The 23572-nt window shown below is 59.4% G+C and overlaps 1 protein-coding gene across 1 annotated transcript in view; it reads right to left on the bottom strand.

The window, feature by feature from the left end:
• The window catches only part of NCOR2 (nuclear receptor corepressor 2), a 210691-nt gene that overhangs the window by 6028 nt on the left and 181091 nt on the right, over positions 1-23572 (bottom strand). Inside the window, exons 34-50 of the mRNA XM_044685401.1 lie at positions 23041-23144; positions 20571-20721; positions 16927-17079; positions 14235-14321; positions 12808-13085; positions 11330-11681; positions 11005-11232; positions 9649-9897; positions 9376-9525; positions 9046-9189; positions 8451-8652; positions 6111-6553; positions 5523-5653; positions 4693-4886; positions 3483-3632; positions 2494-2639; positions 1271-1324 (exon numbers count right to left, since the gene is read on the bottom strand). Of these exons, the coding sequence (XP_044541336.1) occupies positions 1271-1324; positions 2494-2639; positions 3483-3632; positions 4693-4886; positions 5523-5653; positions 6111-6553; positions 8451-8652; positions 9046-9189; positions 9376-9525; positions 9649-9897; positions 11005-11232; positions 11330-11681; positions 12808-13085; positions 14235-14321; positions 16927-17079; positions 20571-20721; positions 23041-23144 (3216 nt within the window). The remainder of the gene's footprint in view (positions 1-1270; positions 1325-2493; positions 2640-3482; positions 3633-4692; positions 4887-5522; positions 5654-6110; positions 6554-8450; positions 8653-9045; positions 9190-9375; positions 9526-9648; positions 9898-11004; positions 11233-11329; positions 11682-12807; positions 13086-14234; positions 14322-16926; positions 17080-20570; positions 20722-23040; positions 23145-23572) is intronic.

Raw genomic sequence — 23572 nt, 5'->3', positions numbered from 1 at the left:
AAGGCCACGGGCGTCCTCTGCTGCGCTCCCCCTAGAGGCCCTGCCTCCCCCCCAGCCCTGCTCTCTTCCGTCACCTACGGAGACTCGAGCAGCCCTCCCTTAGCCCTGGCTCAAAGCCCAAATGAAAGAGGGGGTGCAGAGACGGAAGGGGTTACTGTGGGTTACAGAATAGCCATGCAGTTATAGGCAGCATTCACTGTGGAGGGCAGGAGGGCAGGGGAGGCAAGGAGGAAGGGGAGGCCACGGCAGCAGGCTCAGGGATGGCTGCAACCACACGTCCCCCGACTTGGGCAGGGGAGGGCAGAAGGGAACGGTGAACGCGGGCTGGCCACAGCAGCCGGCTCGCTGCGCAGGGGACCCGGGTTTGGCCGGACCACTCGGAAGCCGCAACGCGAGTGCTTTCCCTCCCTCCCCTCCGCCCCGAAGGCAGCCCTGGGATGGGGGGCGGCGGGGGCCTCCGGCTCGCCCCCTCCAAAATGGCCCTTAAATGGAGGCTCTAGAGATGTCCGGCATCTCCAATGGGCCCTCCGGCCCCAGAATCGAGTTCTAACTCCTTAGATGGCCATTCAAGGCCCTCCGCCATTGAGACCGCTTCCCCGATTTCTCAATCATTCGCCATCTTCCACCTGCGCTGGCTGGCATTTGGGCCTGCCCTCTCGGTGGTTCTCATCGCCAGACCTCCCCCAGCCCTACCGGACCTTCAAGGCGGGCCCTCGGAGCCTGCGCCGAGCCGGGGACGGCTCTGCTCCCTCCCCACCACCTGCACCCCTTCGGAGCACTTGTAAGAGAATCTGGAGCCGGCTACGACGCTCCTCGTCCACACACGCGCTGAGGGCCCGCTCGAGGCTGCTGCTCTCGCCTAATCGGGCGGCAGGAAGCGGAGGCCCCGCGCCCTGTGGGCCCCCACCCGTGAGCCCAGCGGACTCCGAGGCCGGGGCTCTCTCCGCGGGCCTCCTCTCCCCGGCAGGGGGCCCTTCCAAGGCCCAGGACGCCCGGCCCGCACGCGCCGTACCCAGCGTTCAGCTGAACGGAAACCGGCTCTTTGGAAGGGCTCAGAGTCGTTTTAGGCCTGAGCTCAGCAAGAGCAGTCGGGCCGCAGGAGGCCCCTCCCAACCCCGGTTCTGCCTGGCGGGAGCCCCGGAGCGCGGCCCCCCTCACACGCCGCTCGCTCGCAGGGGGCCGGCTCCAGAGGACGGCACGGAGCGGCGACCCCGAGCCCCCAGGCCCCCCGGACACGCCCGCCGGCGGGGAGGCCACGCGGGGGAGTTACCTGCTCCGGTGATGGCCGGCATGTTGAAGATCTCCGTCCCAGGCTGGCCGATATCTGGGGGAAAGAGACGAAGAGACGCTGAGACTGCGCAGCCCAGCGAGCCCGGGAGGTAGCCCTCGGGGGCCGGCCGAGCTGGGGGCGGCAGGCGCGGCCCCACCGAGCCCCTCGTGCCCGGCCCTCGTCTTCCCTTCCCCGCACCCTGGGCTGGGCCACGTAAGGACACGCAGGGGTGCCACGGGCCCCCCCACAACGGCACCGATGCGGGGACGACGAGGACTTCCACCAAGGCAGACACACTACGCTTGCCTTTTCCTCTTTGCAAAGGGCGGCTCGGCGAGGGATTACAGGGAGGGTTCAGCGAGATGGCGGGCCCAGAGAGCCTCGAGGAGACACGTTTAAAAGGCTGCCCAAGTTGGGGTAGGCGTCAGGGAGGCAGAGACAGAGACACAGAGAGACAGAGACACAGAGACACAGAGAGACAGAGGAGGCAGGGAGACAGAGACACAGGGAGACAGAGACACAGAGACACAGACACAGAGAGACAGAGGAGGCAGAGACACAGAGAGACAGAGGAGGCAGAGAGACAGAGAGACAGAGGAGGCAGAGAGACAGAGAGACAGGGAGATAAGAGGGACGGAGGCAGAGAGACAGAGACAGAGGAGACAGGGAGGCAGAGAGACAGAGAGACAGAGGAGACAGGGAGGCAGAGAGACAGAGGAGACAGGGAGGCAGAGACACAGAGACACAGACACAGAGAGACAAGGAGGCAGAGAGACAGAGAGACAGAGACAGGGAGGCAGAGAGACAGAGAGACAGAGGAGACAGGGAGGCAGAGAGACAGAGAGACAGAGGAGACAAGGAGGCAGAGAGACAGAGAGACAGAGGAGACAGGGAGGCAGAGACACAGAGACACAGACACAGAGAGACAGAGGAGGCAGAGAGACAGAGAGACAGAGAGACAAGGAGGCAGAGAGACAGAGAGACAGAGGAGACAGGGAGGCAGAGAGACAGAGAGACAGAGGAGAGAGACAGAGGAGACAGGGAGGCAGAGAGACAGAGAGACAGTGAGACAAGGAGACAGAGAGACAGAGACAGAGGAGACAGGGAGGCAGAGACACAGAGCCTTCTGATGAGGCACTTCCTCTCCCTCTGAGCCAAACCGCTTGGGCTGGGGGTGCCGAGGCAGAGGCAGAGGCGGGTGCCGAGGGCGACAGGACACTTACTGTACTCGGGCTCGTTGCGGCTGTTGGTACCCAGCTTCTTGTTGATCTCCTGCTTCTTGGATTTCACCATGGCGGAGTTGCTCTCGGTCAATTTGCTGAAGAAGGCGGGGGGCTGGCTGTTGTTCCCTGGAGACTTGGATCCCATCCTAAGGGGGTAAACAGGGTGAGAGTCTGGCCCTGGGGAGGCTCCGTGCCATAAGGGGAGGTCCTGGGAGCGGCCCCCAGCTTCTCTTTTAAGTTCTCTCCCTTTTGGCAGTTGGGGGCTAACAGACTCGGTTGTGACCATAGCCGAGAGCCTGGCCGAGAGGCAGCTAAGTGGCAACCCTGACAGAGAGCCGGAGCTGGAGGTAATGAGAACCGAGTGCCGATCAGACACTCAGAGCTGGGTGGCCCTGGGCGGGTCCCTTGACCTCTGGAGTCAGAGGGCCTGGGGTTGGCTCTGGGGGAAGTTGGGGGGCCTCGGGGTGACGGCCTAATTCAGCGGCCACAGGGTGAGTGAGAGAACTCGGAGGCAGAAACAGGCCTGAAATCTCTCTCGGTGGCTCTGTGTTGAACCCCAGAGCCTGCGAGAAGGAGGGACCCTGGAGCGGCCCCGGGAGGAGGTGGCCAGCCGCCCAACATCCCAGCCTCTGCGGCTCGAGGCTTCCAGAGGATGGGAACTCGGGATCTTCTAAAGAAATGCTGTTCTAGGGTGGCCCTGCTCGAACTATTGGGATTCATTCTTGTCTTTCCCTTCACTTCATGGGGTCACCGATTCGGGGCTGGAAGGGACTAGCAGAGAGTATGTCCGCCCCCCTCATTTTACAGCTGCCGAAATTCAGGCCCCGGAGGGGAAGGGATGCACCACATCAGCCAAGGGGCCGAGGCAAGATCAGCACATGCATCCTCTGGCTCCAGGGCCAGCCTCGGCCCACTGCCGCCCTGGGAAGCCTGGGCCCCCTCCGGGGTCCCCTGGGCATGGTCAATCTCCTTCCCTGGTGCTGTCGTACCTGGGCTCTGCCTGTTCCCCCTCTCGGTACAGCATCGGGTAAGGGGCACTTCGGCCGTGCTCAGACTCCCCCATGCCCTCTGGTGGGGATACTGGCTCAATGCAATCTTCTGAGCTGCCCAGGGCAGAGGCTTTGCCCTGCTCCGGAGACCTAGAAGAGACACAGAGATAGACAGAGACAGAAGAGGACGAGAAGGACAGACAGGAGAGACAGTTGGTGGCCAGGGCCATGGGCTACCAGAAGTACACTCCTCCCCTGCCCTACAGTCCCCAGTGGCTCCTGGTTGCCTCTAGAACCAAATGCCTATTCCTTGGTTTGGCATTCAAAGTCCATTATGATGTGGCTCCTTCTGAGCTTTTCTAGTCCTTCTCCTTATGACGTTCTGGCCCAACTGGCCTTCTTGACCTCTCATCTCTGGAACCCTTGTCTTTGCCCAGGCTATGTCCTGGGCCTGCAGTGCCCTCCCCCTCTCAGAATGCTTGGCTTCCTTCAGCTCCAGAGCCACCTTTCCTGATGGGCCCTGCCTGGAGGAAGCAGGATGTAGGGAGGTTAGCACCTCCTCCCAAGCTCAGGGTAGGCTTCGACCCCCAGGCCATCGCCTGTCTGAGGAAGCTTAGAACAGCCCTGGGTAGCAGTCACCTCCTCTGGGGCACTGACAGGCCCGACAGCATTAGGGGAGCTGACCCCCAGGCTGTGGGCACTGCTGCCACCTCCCCATGGTGGGGCCCAAGCTCCTGAGGCTGGCCTCTGTTTCTGACCTTCCATCCCTAGGCCCAGGCCTGCAAGAAGTAATGCTTCTAACCACTGGGCTCATAGATTTTGTGGGTCCTGGGTTCGAGGGGACACGTTTACCATGGACTGGGAGCCCAACAGGCCTGTTCTAGGGAAATGTCTTTTCTCAAGGAAGACGTGCTGGGGTTGGGGTGTGGGGTCTGAGGCCCTGCTCCTAGAGATGGCCCTTCCCAAGACTTGCACCACAGAGGGCTGAGCTCATTTGCCAGACCTTCTCTGTCCTCCCTCCCCTACCACACACAAAGGTTCACAGCTCAGACTCTGGAAGGGGCCTCGGGGACTGTCCAATTGGACTCCCTCATTTTACAGATGGGGAAACTGAGGTCCAGGGTGGGGAAGTGGTTTCATCTGAACCCAGCTCCTGGGCTGGTCCGGCATGGGGGAAGCAGATGTGGCTGCCTCAATCGTCCCAGCTCACCTCTTGCCTCCTTCGCTCTGTGGGGAGATGCGGGAGGCGGCACCATGGTCCGGCTGGGGGAGGTAGACCTCGCTGGGCGTCCGGCGTAAGTCCAGCACAGGGCAACTGGCCCCGGGAAAGGAGTAGAGTGGGGCCGGGAGGTGGGAGTTGAGTTGCTGTGGGTGGTGGCGGGTGTAGTCTTGGGTGATCACCTCCTGGGAGGGGGGGATAGACGTCTGTGAGCAGGGCCAGCTGGCCCCTCCGTCCCCACCCCACTACCCACAGAGCCCCCAGCCTGTGCCGTTAGATCATGAAAGGAGGCCAGGCCCACCGCAGCCCTGCTCCACACAGCAGGTGCTCAGGATTCCGGGGTGATCCCAAAGGGAGCCCCACAACAAGCCCGAGAGAGGTATGATTAGCCGATCCTTTACAGAGGAGGAAACTGAGGCAGAGAGCTCAGGGTCCCAGGGCTACCAAACTGTGGGAGGCACGATTCGCACGTGGCTCTCCCTGGCTCCGGGTCCCATACTGTATCTTGGCATGCCTAGTGGACTCTCATGTCATTTTTCAGATGAAGACACTGAGGTAAGTGTTAGGGTCGCAGATGCCGGCTACGGAGGGGCCCCCGAGTTTGGCGTCTCCACGCATAGATGTGGGAGGTGGAGGGCCCCACAGGCGGCCTCGCTGAACGAATGCATGGATTTGGACAGAACAGAGCCCCCCCACCCCCGCCGACACCCCATCTCCTGACAGGCAGAAAAGGCCCGAGCGCCCCCCCCCCAGCCTTGAGGGTGACCCGAGGCTCGGACTAGAGGGGGGTCCAGGCATGGGGACTGGCGGGGGCTACTCACGCTGATGTGCTGGGCCAGAGTGACGACCCGCTGGTGCCCCTTGACCACAGAAGACGACATCGGCTGCCCGGGGGACTGTTGGCTCTCTGGGGGCTGCCGCACGTGGGGGGTCTCAGACAACTTCAAGGAACCTGCAGGGGGACAGAGAGGAGGTTCTGAGCCAGGAGCCCCGGGGCCAAGCCAGCCAGGGGGGTGCCGGGGGGTCTGCCCAGCGCCCCGTCACAGACTCTGGACACGGGGCTGGCTCCTGCTCGGCTTAGGGGTTTCTGTTTTGTTTTGTTTCCCATTTACTTATTATTTTTATCATTTGACCCTCTTTTGCCTCGGCAGGAGGGGCAGGGGCCGGGCGCCCGGGCTGAAGTGACTCGCCCAGGGCCACCCTGCTAAGACGTGTCTTCCCGACTCCAGGCCTGGCGTGTTACCCAGTGCCACGCGCTGCCCCTAGTCAGCCTGGGCATGCGATGCCAACGAGCCCGCAGCCCCGATTCCGCACCCCCTGGACCAGGCCCGGGTCCTAAAGCCCAGCCGCAGGAAGGCCAGCGCGAGGGTCTTGCCTCGGAGGCTGCCCATGCAGGGAGAGGCTCTCACCCAGCGCGCGGAGGTCCAGGTCCTGCACGGTGAACGACGCTTTGCCTGGAGTTTTGTCTCGGTGTTGCTCGCTGGCCGAGGCCGGGTGTGGAGCCTGGGACTCGAGCAGAGGGTGGGCCGCGTGGCCCTTCCCCAGCCCGCGGCCGGACGAGTGGCCCGAGCTAGAGCCCGAGCCCGGGCCGGACGACCCCAGGGACCTCGGCTCTGTGGCTTTGCTGGGGGACGGCGGCGGCTCGAGTCCGGCCCGGCCCGGGTGCTTGGGCAGGAAGGGGTTGTTCTCTAGGCGGGGGCGCTCCGACCGTGGGGCCCGGGAGGCCTCCTTCTGGAGGACGGTGGGGTCGATGATGGTGGGGTAGCTCCCGTCCATGGAGCCCAGGGAGCAGTGTGGGGCAGGAGGGAAGCCGGCCGAGCGTACGGGTGAGGTGGCCGAGGAGGAGGATGACCTGCGGGGAGAGGAGGAGCCGTTGGCGCTACAAGGCCTTCCCTAGGAGGCCCCCTCCGGTCACCGACGGGGCGACCCGGGCCTTGGGACGCACCCCGAGGCCACATTTCAGGCCTCTTCTCCGTGGGAAGAAGAGAGGGAGCCGGGTTCATGTCTTGTTAGGAACCACCAGAGCCCCAGGGTGAACATCCTGAAAAGACTAGCAAGAGGAAGAGGCAGCATCATAGAATGCCACCCCACACCGGCGAGGGAAGCAGCGGGGAGTGACACGGGAAAAACAGAGGAGTAACAAAAAGGGATGAAGTGGGGGTTGGGGGAGAGAATTTGGGACCAAAAATAATTGTTTTTTAAACCCTCACCTTCCATCGTAGAGTCAATACTGGGCATTGGTTCCAAGGCAAAAGAGTGGTAAGGGTAGGCAATGGGGGTAAGTGACTTGCCCAGGGTCACACAGCTGGGAAGTGTATGAGGCCAGATTGGAACCTAGGACCTCCGTCTCTAGGCCTGACTGTCAATCCACTGAGTCATCTAGCTGCCCCCAAAATAAATATTTTTTAATTAGTAAAATTTACCTGGCACTCAAGTTCTGATAAACTTTTTTTTTTTTAATTTATTTATTTATTCATTTTAAACCCTTAATTTCGGTGTATTGTCTCATAGGTGGAAGAGTGCTAAGGGTGGGCAATGGGGGTCAAGTGACTTGCCCAGGGTCACACAGCTGGGAAGTGTCTGAGGCCGGGTTTGAACCTAGGACCTCCTGTCTCTATCTGATAAACTTTTAAAATATGGTTATCCCTCATTTGATATATCCCATCATTTACTCAAATACATGTTTTCCTGAACCAAAAATAGACTCCATGGGTTTAACCACAGGCACCCACAATACAGCAAAGGGGGCGCCTCTAAGCCTGCCACGGTGGGGCTGGAATTCCATGTTGCTTAACTGGAAATAAGTTTCATTTCCTGGAGCATTTTTATGAACGTTTGCCCAGTAAATAGGCTGTCAAAGTTGGGGGTCCCCCCAAATAGCCGGCATTGGCCACATGCCCCATTGTCCCACAGATAAAGAATCGAGCCCAAGAGTCCACTGCACGGCCGTGGCCACCACGCTCGAGGCCGTTTCCCCAAGGACAGCCCCCCACCTCCCACCCCCCATCCCGGCTGGGCTAGCTGGGCCTCTGGCCGGCTCCCTTGTGCCCAGTCCGCCCCGGGCGGCCCCTCGCTAAGGCACGGCTCCTTTCAGAGGGCTCGGATGGACCCAATCCAAATGGCGGCCTCTCCCCAGGAGCCCCCTCTGTGGACACTCCCCGCCTCTCAAAGCACTTTAGCATCCATGGACACCCCTGGATGCTACTGAGGAAACAGCAGACCCCGATTAAAGACAAGGGGGCAGCGGGAGCTCCTGGGTTCCAATCTGGCCCAGCCCTCCGCATCTTCTGCCCTGGGACCGCTCCAAGAGCCCATTCCAGGATGGAGGGTGGGTTAAAAAAAGAAGGTAAAGGAGGTGATCTGGGAAGAGGGAAGCGTCAGCCAGCGGTGGGGGAGGGGGCAGCTCAAGGAAAGGGCCCTTAGATTCCCGTCTCCCAGCCTTTACCCAGGCTGGGCCCCCGCTGGGACGCTCTCCGCCTCTCAGAAGGTCTAGTTTCAGGCCCATTTCGTTGGGGGTGCAGCCCTGCTTCCACAGCTTGGCTAAGGGCTGAGGGGGACGCCTGCTGCCAAAGGGAAGGGGCCGAGCGAGGTCGGCAGGAAGCCGGGGGCCAGCCTGCTCCTCCGGGAAGTCAGAGCGGCAATCGCGTCCTCCTACAGAGGGCGGAGCGGAGGCCGCCCGGCCCGGCCCATTTCACGGATGACTACCCTGAGGTTTGGGGAGCCGCCGGAGCGCCGGGGAAGGCGTGTACCGTAGGACGGAGGGGGTGAGGCTCTCCACGGAGGAGATGATGCCCTTCATGCCCGTGTTGTGCAGCACGCTGGGTCTCTGCTGGACGTTCTCCTGGGTCCGCGGAGAAATGGGCGAGTGCTGATGGCTGTGAGAATGGGAGGATGGCCGGCTGCCGCCGCCGCCGCCGCCGCTGCCGCCATTGCCGCTGCTCGGCTCCGTACCTGAAGACGAGGCCGCGGGCTCAGAAGACGGGGAGGAGGGGCCCGGGCCGGGGGGCTCACAAAGACCACCCGCGCGGAGGCCCGGCTTCCAGGCCCAGGCGCTTCCCAAGGCCGCCGGGAGGCGGAGGAGAGGCCAGCGTGCCTAAGGAGGCCGCCCCGCGAGCAGGAGGGGACAGGAGGCTGGCGGGGCCGGGGGGGACGACCGCTCGGGTCTCTATGGGGGAGCCTCCCTTGTCACCTCCTACAACCTGAGAAGGGCCGGGGACCCTTACAGATGAGTAAACTGAGGCTGGCAAAGAGCGTGGCCCTGGGGCGAGCCCGACCCAAAGGTGCGACTCCCCAGCTCCCCCCCATCTGGCCAGGCTGCCCCGCAGCCAGGAGGCCTGCCCGTACCTGGCCTCCAGATGGGGGCGTGCTCCACCGTCGTGGTGGACGTGAGAACGGACTTCTCCCGGTCACGCTCTCGATCTCGCTCCCGCTCTCGCTCCCTCTCCGAGGAAGACGTCCCCGTCGGCTTGGCGATGTGTGAGGGGCCTCCTGGGAGCCAACGAGGGTCGGAATGGGCTACGGCGGGCCGTGCAGGCCAGGGGCCTCCGCTCCCCCCGGCCTCCCCTCGCCCGTCTCTGCCTCCTTCCCTCCCTCCCGGAGGCTCGCTCGCCTCCACCCTGGGCCCGCCGTCGTCCCGGCTCTGGGCCGAGGGGGCCTCCAGGAGGGGGCTGTTACCTGGAGACAGCGGCGAGGGGCTGGGCCTGCTGCTGAAGGGCTGGGGGGCGCTGGGGATGTACGTGATGCGGTCGATGGACGTGGCCGAGGTGCCCGGCGTGGGGGGCACCAGCACTGGCAGGTGCGGCACTTGGGACAGGTCGATGATGCCTGTGAGGGGAGCCCAGGGAGGCAGGGAGGGTCAGGCCCGTCCGGGTTCCCGGGTGCCGGCTGCGGCCCAGCTCCTGCCCGGGCCTCCCGCCTGCCCACGGCCCTCCCTCCCGCGGCGCCTACCCCGGGGTCCGGCTGCATAGTTGAGGGCCAGAGAGGACTCCCTGCGGATGATGTCCGCCCTCTGGGCCATGGCGGTGGCGGCGGCGGCGTTGTGGTGCATCTGCTGGGACGTGATGTAGTCGTTGATGATGGTCTGCCGGTTCTCCATGGCCGTGGTGTCCGGGTAGCCGCGAATGAGGTACGGGGGGTACAGGTGAGGGTAGGTGGGGTTTGGGGCCAGGTGCCGGGGCAGGTAGTAAGCGGCGGTGGCTGGGAGGGGAGAGAGAAGGGAGGAAAGAGGAGGCTGAGGGCGGCTTCTGGGGGCCGGCGGGGTCTGGGGGCGGGCCGAGGCCGGGCACCAGATGGAGGGGACGCTCTGCCTGCCAGGGTGCCCGGGAAGGAGAAGCTGCCGTCCGCCCTGCGGGACAGCCAGGCGGCCCCGGGCCTTTGGGCCGGCGCGGAAGAGCCGCCCGGACAGCTCTGGGAATTCAGACTGACGACTGGTCGAGGCCCACGAGGGCCAAGTGGGGCCGTGGAGCCCGGCTGTCCGGCAGAAGCAGCTCAGAGTCTGGAGTCAGAGTGTCCAGGTGACGGAAGTGGGAGCCAGGCCCAGCCCTGCCCTGGGCCTCAGGGCCTCGCCAGGGAAGGCAGCGAGGCTAGGCTAGGCGGCCTCCGAGCCCCTCGGGCTCCACGTGACCTTCCCCCACCCCCATGACTCCATCAACCCCCGTCCCAACCTGCACTCCCACCCCTCGGGGCAGGGTGCCCCCCAGGCTGTCAGCAGGGGCTGGGGGTGGGGGGGAAGGGCCCTGGCTTCTCCTCCGCTGACCCCTCCTCGCTCTGCAGAGATGGAGGCCGCCGCTCGCTGGGCAGGCGGTCAGGGATCAGGGACACGAGCTTCTAGGGCGGGCTCTCTGGGCCCCCCCACGCCTCGCCTTCCGGCTTAGCCAGGGCGAGGCAGATGGGGTTCAGGGCCTGCCCCAGCCGCTGACGTTTGAAGGGAGCTTCCCCACGAGGAGGAAGAGCTGCTTTTCCACCCCCCCGCCACGATCCAAAGAGCCGAGACCAGAAGCCGGTCTGGAAAGGAATGGAGCCCCCCCCGCCCCGCCCCCCAGTAAGAGGACGATGAACTAGCAGCCCCCGGAGGAGAGGGGAGCTTGCGGGCAGCTGGCCAGAGAACGAGCGGGCAGCTGGCCAGAGAACGAGCGGCCTGGCGAGCCAGAAGGGACCTCGGAGGCTCTCTAGTCCGACGCACCCACTTCAGAGACAGGGAGACAGATCTGCCCAAGGAGACGCGGGGAGTGGCGCGTGCGAGGTGGCATTTGAACTCGGGTCCTCGCTGCCTTCGGTGGGGAGGGAACGGGCAGAGGGGCTTACCTGCATCCAGGGGGATCCCCCGGGGGATGGAAGTGGGGTCGAAGGCCAGCGGGATGTGCCCCCTGTACAAGTCCACGCTGCTCACGCCTCGGAGTAAGTGCTCGTAGGGAGACATGGGGTGCGGGTGGTGGTCGGGCACGGCGGTGTGCGGGGACTTGGAGCTGGCGATGTCCCGAGAGGCCGCCGAGATCTTCCTCTCCTGGGAGCCCTTGCTGGAGGGGAGGCCTCCTGGAGAGAGGAGCCACAGGTCAGCCTCCCCTGCGGACACCTACTCGGTGCCCGCTGGGTGCCAGGCGCCCCGGCCTCCCCAGACAGACGCACTCACCCTCCTGCTGCCGGGGGGTGGACTCCCGGGTAGACACGGGGGAGCCCCGGGGCAGGTGGCTGCCAAAAGCCGTCGTGTGGTCCTCGTAAGCCAGGGGGCTCTGGCGGGGCTTCCCCAGATCGGGCACGATCACGGGCGCCCCTCGGGTGATGGAGCCCCCGGCGCTGGTGACGGAGCTGGGCCGGCTCTTGAGCGTCTCCTCGTAGCAGCGGTCCAGGGCCCGGGGATCCTGAATCACGTCGAGGGGGTGCACAGGGTGGAAGGTCCTGCCGGGGCTGCCGATGATGGAGCGCACGTCGTGCTTTTTGGAGCCGCCTGACGAGCTGCCGCTGTCGTACTTCAGAGGAGTGCCCTGGGCGGGGAGGGGGAGGAGGTGAGAGAGCGGCTCCCGGACACACGGACAGGAGGGGGAGCAGGGAAAAACGCCCGCGGGTTTGGAGGCGAGCATGGCCGGGGCAGCCCTGCCGTCCAAGGCTTACAGTCTGAGGGAGTCACATACAGCAAAGATGCTTCAAGAACGGGGCCTCAGTTTCCTCATCTGTCAAAGGCATGGATTGGAGGCAGCTGGTTGGTCCAGGGCAAGAACCCTGGGCCCAGAGACAGGAAGACCTGAGTTCAAGTCCAGCCTAGCCAAGTGACCCTGGGCAAGTCACTCTGGTTTGCCTCTATTTTCTCAACCATAAAATGGGGATAAGCACTGTCCCTAGCTGTCGGGGGTGTCGGGCCTGCTCCCTTCCCTCTCAGGAAGCTCCCAACACTCAGCCTCGTGCTCCACCCCATCAAACCTCTCCTCTGCTCATAGCTGTCCCACAAAGGGGAGACTAGGCAGGTCAAGCCAGAAGCCCCCGCATGAAGCCACACGCACGGCAGCTGGAACCTGAAGTGGGCCAGCAATGAGCATCCGGGGCCGAGGGCCGGGCTGGGCTCTGGCCTGCACCATCACTTGACAGTTCAGAGCTGGAGGAGACTCTGGGCCTCGGCACGGCCCCTGGGAGGCCAGCTCGGGCTTTCGGGAGATCTACAGAAGCCAAGGCTGCCCCTGGGGCCAAGCGGAGCGCGTCTCCCCGTCCCAGACGCGGGCCACAGACGGCTCCACGAACCAGGCCCCAGGCCCGGGCTGCCTGTCTGCTCTGGGACCGTCCGGGGACGCCTCCTGAGCTCTTGGCCTGGCCTGAGGGGCATCCCGCGAGGTGCCCAGCGGGTGTTTTATAAAGAAGGACTGAGAGTTTTCAGTGCTTCAAAGATGCCGTCGGGGCCCCTCCTAAGCCTGGCAGGTGGAGGCGCTGCTGTGCCCATTTTATGGAGGAAGCACCGAGTGGCCAAAGGGCTCTGAGCCTGGTCCCGGCAGTGGGTGTGAGCCCAGGCCCTGCGGCCTCCGCTAGCCCATGACACCTCTTCTAGGCAAAAGCTTCTGGAGCCCCTGGACCACCCTCCCCCCCCCCCCCCGGTCCCAAGATGGCGCTTGGGCCTCCCCCTACCTGGGTGATGGAGCCTTCCTTCAGGGGCCGAGGGGGCCCAGGCAGGTCGGGCGTGTGTCGGAGCTCCTCCCGGGGGATCTCGTGGATGGAGCGGCCCGCCTCTTTGACGGTGGCCACCAGGCCCTCGTGGCCCTTCATCTTCAGCGGGGTCAGGCCCTCCAGGGGCCTCACCTTGTACGGGTCAGGCAGGTCCCGAGGCGGGGTGTTCTCCCTCTTCAGGTGCTTGGCCTCCCGCCGCAGGTAGTCCTCCTGGGCCTCCACGTAGGACCGAGGTATGCCTGCCGGGAGCCAAGGAGAGACTGAGCTGACAGGGGGCTCCCTGCCCAGCATTGGCAAACCCACCGACTAGGCCTCCCTCCCTGGGATGGACAGGCCCCTTCCCAAACCCACCCATCAGGCTCTTCCTCCCTGTGAGGTTGGCCCAGAATCAGGGAGGCCTGGGTCTGTCACCCCAACTTTGGGCCTGGGCTGAGACCCTCCAGGTCCTCAGGGTGTGTGCTAGGCCTCCCCTTAGGAGGTAGAGAGGGGAGAGGTCACAGAATCAGATGGAGAAGCTGGAAGGAACCTTGGGAAATCCAGCTACAAAGGGGAAGGGCCAGGATTCGAACCCAGGGTCCTAGGAACCCAAATCCAGCATCCTCCCTACTACACCAAACTGTCTCCCAGCAAGACTCGTGAAACCACAACTGTGCTTGGAAAGAGGGGAAGATGAGTCTTGTGCTGGGGGGCTATGAAGGTAGAGGTATGTGTGTGTATGTGTGTGTGTGTGTCCGCTGGTGTGTGTTTGGGCTGGCATGTCAGGGCATGCATACGTATCCACTGCCCCCCCTCCCCATTTCATCGAGGAACCAAAAAACAGTGGGGCTGGATCTTACTCCTCCTTTTAAGCAATAGGTTTCAGTGGGGAAGCACCCTAATTTTGAGGAAAGCTAGGGGCTAGGCTTGGCTCAGCCATTTGAGGGAGCCCTGCTGGGTCTCAGTTTTTCTCATCTGTCATTTGGGGATAACAGTTCTCTGCCATGCTTTCCTGTGCACTTCCTAGGGAGGCATTGGGCAGAGCGCTGTCTGGCTCTGGTGTCAGGAAAGCCTGGTTTAAGCCCTGTCTCTGGCACATACTCCAGGACCTTGGAATAGCCAGTGGCTCCTCCCTTGCCTTGGTTTCCTCATCTGTAAAGTGGGGGGGAGGAAGACATGAACCAAACAGGCTCTGAGGCTCCTCCCTCCTTGGGTCTAGGATCCAATGATTCTGAGTCACTTTTGCTCCCTGGACTTGGTTTCTGAACTCTAATCCTATGTTCCTACAGGGTAGTCCTTGGCAGAAGGAAAGCTTGGGTCAGAGGATGTGTGGCATGCACTGGAGGGGGGCCACCATCAGCCTTCAACTCCCTCCTCCTGGGTCTCCTACAGGCTGCCCCCTTTGATGTTACCTTGTGTGATGGAGCCCCGGCTGTGGTGTTGCTCCTTCAGGTGGTGGGGGCTGTGCCGGTCAGGGGGGATCGCTCGGCCCATGAGACCTGAAAAGGCAGCAGAACTGTGGTTAGAGGGCGCCCCAGGACACCCAGCCTAACTAGGTGAGGAGAGCACAGGATTTAGCAGTGGGAGGCCTGAGTGCCCGGCTCTGGACAGAAGCTGCTCAACTTTTCAGACCCTTAGCTCCCTCTCTCCAAACAGCAAGGATTGACCTATACCCATCAAGGGTGTTTCCTCACTGGTTATAACCTTATACTTATACCAATGAAAATCTCAGGTGCCAAGTGAAAAAAAGGACCTCTCCCAGGTGCTGTGAGAAGGCCCTACCAATGTTGGGGCTCTGGGTATTATTAATGTTTTTGGAAAATCAGATTTGTGATTCCACTGGTATAGGCAACTCGTGGGTGAAAAAAGTCCTTCACCAATGGCTGCTGGTACCTTCTCTACCTCTTAGAGCTCAGGTCTTGGAATCTGGAAGACCCGAGTTCAAATCCAGACTCAGACACTTAGTAGCTGTTGTCCCTGAAAAAGTAACTTAAGCTTCTGTCTATCTTAGATCCCTCAACTGTAAAATGAAGATAAGAGAATTTACCTCCCAGGGCTATTTGAAGGATTTAATAAGATAATATTTGTAAAGTGATTTGCAAACATTAATATGTTATATAAATGTTGCCACTATTCCTAGTTATTATTATGGTTGGGACTGAATTGCAAAAAGCAGATGTCAAGATTAAATGACTTTCCCAGAGTCACATGGCTAGTATGTGCCAGATGGGGAATGTGATCTGAGGTTCTCTCTTCCAGGCCCATCAATTCCCTGGCACTGTTATCATCACTGCCATCAGTGCCATTTTTATTGTTATTCTCATAAGAAGGCGAGTTGTCAAAGAAGCTAGGGGCTTGGGATCAGAAGATACCTCTGGCACTCACTTCACTGTCTCTTGCCTCAGTTTCTCCATATATAAAATGGATTTAATAACGTATTAATAACGTATATGCACTTAGAAGGATGCTATGAGGAAAGTCCTTGGTAAAATGTAAAGGACTAGCACAGAGGTTCTTGGGTCCACAGATTTCAGAGGTTCCATGAATTTGGATAGGGAAAAAAATCTATTTTATTTACTTATATTTGTGTAATTAATATATACTTATATATTTATATAAATGTGATATAAAGATATAAACAAAAATATACATGTATACATATAGATATTATTTAAGACCACTTATTTATTTTTATTTTACCAGCATCCTTGGTAACTATTTTCTTTTACATCCTTAAAAGGCAGGATGCTGAGAAGGGGATGCTGGGCTGCCCTAGGGTACCTGCCAGAGGGGTCCATAACACAGAAAAGGTGCCAATGGCATCAAACTGGAGCACTGATTTAGAAAAGTGCAAACAAGCATTAGCTACACTGAGTTCTATTTTTGTTTTTGTTTTTGAACATTTCTCCTAATGACAATCTTGTTTTCTGTAGCTTAGAATTTGGCACCTCTGACCTAAGCTCCTAGAACCATGTTGGCAAAGGCATTGCATGCATGTCCTGGTATGCCAGAGGGGGTTGCTCCTTTCCCCCTTTCCACTGCACCTTAGGACAATTTTCACATGTTCTGCCCCTCTGCCCAGCAGACCAATACAAGCACTTCCTCCCTCTGCTGTCTGGGGAAATGGGAGGACGGAGCCCTCACAGGTGACTTGAAGGTGCCCTTTGGGCACGTAATCTCTAAAAGGTTCACCGGTGCTGTCCTAGAATATTAGTTTCCAGAGGATAGACCTTGCCTCCTCTGACTTAAGTCTTTCTAGGGCCTGAAACCATGTAAGAAATGCTTTTGATTGACTAACTGATCAAGAGGGGAAAGATCCTCATTGAACCCCTCAATAAGCACTTATTAATCTCTTACTGCATGCTAGGAACTGGAGGTGGAATAGTTCCTACCTTCTGGGTCCAAAGCAGGCAGCTTTTCATTTATTCTAAGGTTAGGTGTGAGATAGGGCACTGGGCTGGGAGTCAGGGGCACCTGGTTTCTAATCTGTCCTCTATACTTACTGTATGACCTGCCCCCCTTCCCCAATAAGTCACTTAAAATTCCCTGGGGCTCAATTTACTCATCTCTAAAATAAAGGATTGAGCTCAACTTCTTAGGTCCCCTCTAAATCTTTGACCCTATGATTTTATATTGGTGACATGAACATGGGGAAAGGTACTAGACTTGAGAGTCAGGAACACAAGGATTCAAATGTGATCTCAGTCACTTACTAACTGCATGCCCCTGGGCACACTTAACCTCTGCCTTAGTTTCCCTCATTGGAGATAATAACTGCACCTACCTGAAAAGAACCTAAAGAAATAATATATCTAAAATGCTTTTCTAATCTAATGTGCTATGAAGTGTTGGCTATTATTATTAACAGTACTAGTAGTGATTAGGATTAACACTATCCTGAGTAGTCTTTCTATGTTTGTTCCCATTTTCTCCCCATTTCAACTGAGAAGTCCCTGGGGTCAAGGGCCTTGCCTCCTCCCAGTGGGTGCTGAGCTCAGGGAGACCTCAAAAAAACATGGGGCCCAACGGGAAGGGAAGGAAGGGCCCAAGTCCTGAGTCCTGTGCCCTGCCCACCCCCCTGGCTGGCCGTTGAGAAGTGCCCACCTTCAATGCCCGTGGAGAGGTCACGGCTTGACAGCCCCCGGCCAATTCGTCCTTCCATCATGTCATAAGTGCGCTTGGAGGCAGATGTCTCATGGGTCGCCGCAGAACTATTTCTTCCATCCTCCTTAGAGCATGGAGACACAGACATCCCGCCTGGAAACCAAACACACGTCCGTTAGCCTGGTGTGAGCGAGCCAGGGAAGCCAGCTTGGGGGGGGGGGCCGGGGCCTCAGAGTCCTCCCTGGCCCCCGTCTGCCTGGCTGGTCAGCCTCTCCCTCAGGGTAGGGAGTGAGCCTGGCACCTCAACGCCTTTCTGGTCCCCCAGCTTGGGCCCCGCAGCCCATCCGAAGCTCCTTGTTTGCACAAAGGTCTCCGCTCCCTTGAGTGACCAGACGTGCTCCCCCAAGTCCGCCCACCGTCTGTGGCTGGGCTCAGGATCCTGCTGTTCCATCAGGTTACAGATGCCAGGCGGCAGCTACTGGGTTTTTCCGGGCGTGTTCCCCCCTCCTCTGCCCAATACCTTTTGGAGTCATTTATTTTGGGTGATTTCCACTAATGTGAGATGGAGAAAACTTCCTTCCCCTTTGGCCTAAGTGGGTCAGTATGTCTGAGAAGAAGACTGCATGTCATCTCTGAGTAGGAACATGCATGTGTCTAGGAGACTGGGAGAACACGTGTACCCGGAGGAGCCCAGCCGGGGCCCTCGGGCCAGCTGCCCGTCAGTCAAGGGCTGGGCAGGAAAGACTGAGACCATGACTGGGCAAAACCAGCAGAGACCCTGCCCTAAGAGCACTGAATCCAGAGTTCAGGCCCCACGTCGGCCACTTAGTCACACAGTGGGGCCTCAGGCCATAACCCTGCGGGCCCCGACCTCTTCACCCGGACAATGAGCGGGAGAGCCTGATGGCTGCTCAGCTTCCTTCCCGGCCTAGAGCCAGGGTCCGAGGACCTCGCAGAGCCGCAGCCCTCGGATCCTTTCCTCCCCCTTTGTCGGGGCCGGCATCCTGCCTTGGGAGGTGGAGCTGCCTCCTACCGGCTGCAAGCCTCTGCTCTGCCGGCCAGGAATGTCCCTCCTGATCTCCGGTCCCAGGAGAGGAGAGTGGCAGAGGGGGGAGAAGCCTGTGGGAAAGGCGGTGGCACAGGGGCTGGGGAAGGCTGGCAAAGGAGAAAGAGCTGAAGGCTCTCGTCCATCCAGACTCCCCCGGGAGCCTCTGCGAGGGGACCAGACAATTCGCCCTCCGTGCTCACGCGCCAGGCACTGCTCACTGAAGCCTCTGCGTGCCCTCGAGAACCTTCCCTCTGGCTGGAGCTCACAAACAGAGCCCTTCCAGTCCTTGAACTCCTTCCTTCCTGGGCTAGTCTAGGGGCGACTACCTGGACAGCTAAAAAGCAGCTTTAGTATCTCAGGCTACAAATCCCCGCCAGGACCTCCCACCGTTCCCTGGCCTCCAATGTCAGGGGGAGACTCTCACCCTAAGGGTTTCCCTTATAGGAAATGGCAGAGTCTCCCCATCCCAGTTATCTTTTCTAGATACCCCTTTGCATGAGAGGCAGCATGGCCAAGGGGAAGACTCGGGTCCGAATCCCGCCTTAGACTTAGGTAAGTGTGTGACCCTGCGCCAATCCCTCATCTTTGGAGTCTCATCGTTTGTAAAATGGAGCCAACAATAATAGTACAGGCTTGTTATATGGATCAAATGAGATCATTTCCAAAAAGACATTTTCAAACCTCAATCTAAGTGCCAAGTATTAGCAGTATTGTTATCGCGAATAACAATAACACTAGACATTAATTTCCCCCGCTCTCATCGCAACGGAAACGCCCGGAGTTACCTTTTTCATTTTGTATTTGCATTCCTAGCACAGTGCCTGGCAGGCATACAGCTGGTGCTTAATAACCACTCCTCAGACTGGACTGGATCCAGTATAATCAAAGGCAGATCTGGGGTGAGCCCCGGCTTTCCTGCCTCCCAGATAATGAACATTTCCCAGCAATAGGAGAGGCCCTCGAGGTTAGCCCTTACCGACATGCCTGCATGCTCCCATTCTGACTAATACAGAAAAGAGAGGACGCGTCCTCCTTGTTGAGCCAAGAGGCCTCCACATCAGAGATGCTGGCCTCTGGATCGTCCAAGCTGCGCCCAACAAGAGCCAGGCCTTGGCTGGAGAAACGTCTCACAGCTATCTGCCACCTGCGGGCCGGGGCCAGGAGGCAGGGGCGCGGCGGGGCTGAGCTTCCCTGGACAAGCCTGACCCATGCTAGGAGGGACAAAGGGACGGAAACAAAAAAGAACAAACCACCAAAGTGAACTGAATCAAGACCAAGCTAGGCCTGGAAGCAGGAGAAAATGTGCCTCTGGCTTTGCAGAGGTGGGCAACTATGAACACGGAACACCGTCTACACTGGCAGATGACGTAGATGTGTTAAGTTTTTCCTTCTTTCTTGTCAATTCAGTTACCATAGATAGATAGTTCTCTTAGTAGCAGAGGGAAGGAGAGTTTTGAAAAGGAAGGTGCTATGAAAAAGAATAACCATTTTTTTAAATTAAAAAAAACAACAACACACCCCTTACCTTACCTTCCATCTTAGAATCGATATTGTGGCTTGGTTCCGAGGCAGAAGAGGGTTAGGTAATGGGGCGAAGTGATTTGCCCAGGGTCACCCAGCTGGGAAGTGTCTCGGGCTAGATTTGAATCCAGGACCTCCTGTCTCTGGGCCCGCCTCTCTATTCATGAAGCCACCCAGCTGCCCCCAGGATCAAATTTTTTAAAAGGCAGGTATGGAAAAGACAAACCGCACTAAAGCAAAAGCAGCTGCTCAGTGACCTCTCAGCGGGAAAGTAAGCGGCTGGGAGAGAGTTCCTGTTTGGGGCCAGGAAGGGCCAGAAATATTCTTGGGAGAGAAAAACAGAAGCAAACTAAACACTGCCCAACGTCTTCTCTGCGCCCCTGTGTCAGGGTGGGCCTAAAACCCATTTCGGCCTTGACTCCTTCCCTAGACGAGGCCAAATTCCACGCTATAGAAGGCGTCATCCTTAGGCTAAGGGCTAAAAAGCTGCAAACCGGAAAGGCGTCCTTGTTGCCCACTCGGTGCCAGGCACTGTGGGCGGCTCCCTTCTAGGCAGGCTCGTGATCTCTAGAAGCTGGAGCAAGAGAGGCCTCTAACCCTCGCGGGCCGGGACAGCGGGCCGGGGAAGGAGAGGCTCCCTGGGGCCGCGCCAAGGCCCTGCTCCCCTCCCAAGGTCTGGAGGATTCCGGCTTCCTGCCTTCGCACCTGTCTCAGGATTCCCTCCACTCTCCCACCCAGGGGGCAGCGGGGGCGGCCTGGACGCCCCTCCCCGGCCCGCGTGTCCTCAGGAAAGACGAGCCCACGGACACACGCACGGACAGCAGACTTAAGGCTGGCCGCTACCCGGCTTCTGCGCGGGGATACCGGAGGACGGGTCAGGCTGAGGCGTCCTTCTGCCATTGCTGGAGCCCCACAAGCTCTGGGGACCCCCCAGGCAGGGAGAGGGAAGGTGCGGGAAGGAGCCTCGCGGCCCACGCGGCACGAGCGCCCCGAGCGGGGAGCCTTCCGTGCTTGCGGCTCCCTCCCGCAGCTCGCCCGCCGCTATTCGGGGAAGAAGCCCGGAAGGGAGGCTCACCGTCGTAGGAGAGGACGTGGCCCTTCTTGCCTTCGTAGATGACGTGCCCCTTGGGCAGCCCGTCCTCTCGGCCCTTGTCCGCGCGGCTGGGGCTCTCCTCTCCGATGATCCTGGTGATGGTTCCTTTGTAAAGGACGTCAGCCGGGGTGCCCTGGGAGAAGGCGGCGAGACAACGGGAGGCGCGTCACCGGCCTGGCCCCCACGAGCCGGCCGCGGCCAGACCCGGCGATCCTCGCGGGAGGTGCCCGGACATAAGCTAGACGCCGGCCGCTCGGACGGTCAGGGCACAGGAAGGACGGCAGCCTGGCCAGGGGAAAGGGGGCCGGGCTTGTGCTCACAACACCTGCGTTCCAAGCGTCCGGACCCTGGCTGAGGTCCTGTCCAGCTCCCCACGCTACTAGGGGAGGGGTGAAGAGCTTGGTATCAAGAAGACCTGAGTTCGAATCTTGACTTAGACTAGCTGAGTGACCCGTGGCAGGCTACTTAACCTCTCTCTCCTCGGTGTCCTTGTCTCCAAGACCAAAGGGGCTGGACGCTATTCCCCTGGCTGACCTCGGAGCAAGAGCGCCCATAGGTGAGGACGGGGGGCACTGCAGAAGCAGGGACCTACAGCATTTCAGACCCGTTTCCCCAGAATCCTGGCCTCCCAGAATGAGGAGAAAGTCAAAATGGGAAGATGGCCTGCCTGGCTCCCCCAGCTTCTCTCTGAGCTCTTCGAAGTAGCCCCTCTTTTCCCTTACTTTCCTCTGCCCAGATGGGAGCCCAGCACTGCTGTTCCAAGTGCCCATCCCCCCGCCCCGGCAGTTCTGTTTTCCTGAAGACTGCGGCTGCCTTGGGTGAGCAGAGCTTGCTAGAAGCCACCCACACTTTTTGGGACAATGGTGCTTTCTCTGCTGACGAGAACTCAGCTGGCATCTCCTGGCTCCTGGGGCCAGAAACAAGCCTGCCAGGCCCCACTGACCCGCTGGCATGCCCAGGGATGGCTGAGCTCTAGCCCACGGGCCTGAAGCCAGGTAAAGCAAGCCATGCCCAGGTCAGGGCCCTGCCAGAGCCCTCGGCTTCTTAAGCCCCTACATTCACACCCGAGCCGGCCCTGAAGCCGTAACGACTCCCAGTGATATCAGCCCAGAAGGTCACTCGAGTTAGCCCCACAGGTGGGAAGTGTCAGATGCAAGATCTGAACCCAGGTCTTCATGATTTGAAGTCCCTCCCAAATTCTGCTTTCCTCTGTGAATTGTTCAACTGTTCGCTAATGTTCTTTCGCTTCTTTTTAAGCCCCTGCACTGTAGGCATGCCTCAAGAAGCCATAAGCTTGAAATTTAGCCAGCAGACATTTGTTCCTCTGAGGTCTCTGACCTACTCCCAACAGAATGTGAAACAGGTCCTTCCCAAAGATAAAACTCGTCCACAGAGATGAGCGCCTCGCTACAGGACGACTCACGGAGACTTAACTTGGGAAAGGGGTAGCGGCTGTAAGTCACTGCCCCCTTAGTGTGAATGAGTTCACCCACCAGGACATGACTGGCTGTCCTGAAAGGGCCACTGGACTTGGTAGTCAGAGGAAATCCTGGCTCACATGGCTGCCACCTCCTGCCAACTCTGGGTAGGATACACCACTTCTAAGGCCGCTTCCTTCCCGATCGAAAAATGAGGGTCCTGAATGAGCCTGAGAAATCCCTGGCTGCCATGCCCAAGGCCCTGCCCCAGTTTGGAGGATGCTGACAGTCCTTGGCGGGAGCAATAAAGAACTCGGCTCCTAGTCAGCAAGAACTGCGGAAACAGGAAGCTGCCAGACGAAGCGTCTTTCCTCCCCTCATCCTGCCCCCACGGGCATCCACGTTCCCAGTTAAGGCTCTCCAGGGCCCTCCGAATGAGAGGACACTGGTCAGCTTTCTGCTGAGAGAAGGCCAGAGAGGCCAGGGGGTAGTCCGAGTCTCACTAGAGGCTCTCCAGGGAAGATGACATCCCTGTTATCTGCAGGGCACACGAGGAAAGGCTTTGCTTCCTGGGCAGTGGTGACCCCTATCATCATGGGGAAGGGGAGGGGCAAGAAGGAGCCCTGGGGCTGATGGAAGCTTGTGCCTGTTCCTCCAGCAGCATTCCCTCTCAGGGAACCTGCCCCAAGCCCTGCCTCCTTGTACTCCCAGGAAATCCACTCCAGGGCATGTGGTGTCCTCCATCCAAAAGGGAGCTCCGGAGGGCGAGAAGGTGCTTTCGCCTTCCTGTGCCTTCTCAGCACAGTCCCTGGGACCCAGGAAGGGCATAATAAATGCTTGCTGACTGACCCATTTGATCCTCAACAACCCCCTTGCTTTCCTTGATTTACAGATGCAGAAAGGCTAAGTCAGAGCCCACTTTGACTCGACCCTGGGGCTCCCCGCACTCGCTCCCCTCAGTAGTCAGCCCCTTGGGGCCTCGGGTCAGGCTGTCCCTCCAAGGATGGGGCTGGGTTGACCCTCTGTCCACTTACATGCGTAATGGAGCCTCGGTAGGTGATGGGGCTTTCCGAGGGAGGCCGGCTGCTGGGGATGCCTTTGGTGATACTTCCTCCCGCAGTGGAGCCCAGGCTTGTTCCTACAAAACACATCATCGGGGGATGGCGAGGGAGGCCCGGCTTGGCGAGGGGTAGGGGGCACTACAGAGACCACTCCGAAGGTCTCCAGTCCTTCTCCCGTCCCCCATATATCCACAGAGAAGAAGGTGGCCTTACCTAAGGCGCTGGGTTTGAATGAACACGCGAAAGCCCAATTCACCAAAACAAAACAAAAAACCACACCTCTTATTTCCATCTTAGATTCAATCCTGTGCATTAATTCCAAAGCAGAAGAGTGCTAAAGGCTGAGTGACTGGGGCAGGCAGTTAAGTGACTTGTCTGAGGCAGGATTTAAAACCAGGACCTCCTATTTCTAGGTCTGGCTCTCAATCCACTAAGCCACTTAGGTGCCCTTCCAAATCACAGTTTAATTCTTAGTCAGCCTTCCTCATTTACTATTGTAAAGATT

This window comes from Gracilinanus agilis, chromosome 1, assembly GCF_016433145.1.
Source record: "Gracilinanus agilis isolate LMUSP501 chromosome 1, AgileGrace, whole genome shotgun sequence".
Lineage (NCBI taxonomy): Eukaryota > Metazoa > Chordata > Mammalia > Didelphimorphia > Didelphidae > Gracilinanus > Gracilinanus agilis.
This window is presented reverse-complemented; position numbering and strand designations above follow the sequence as displayed.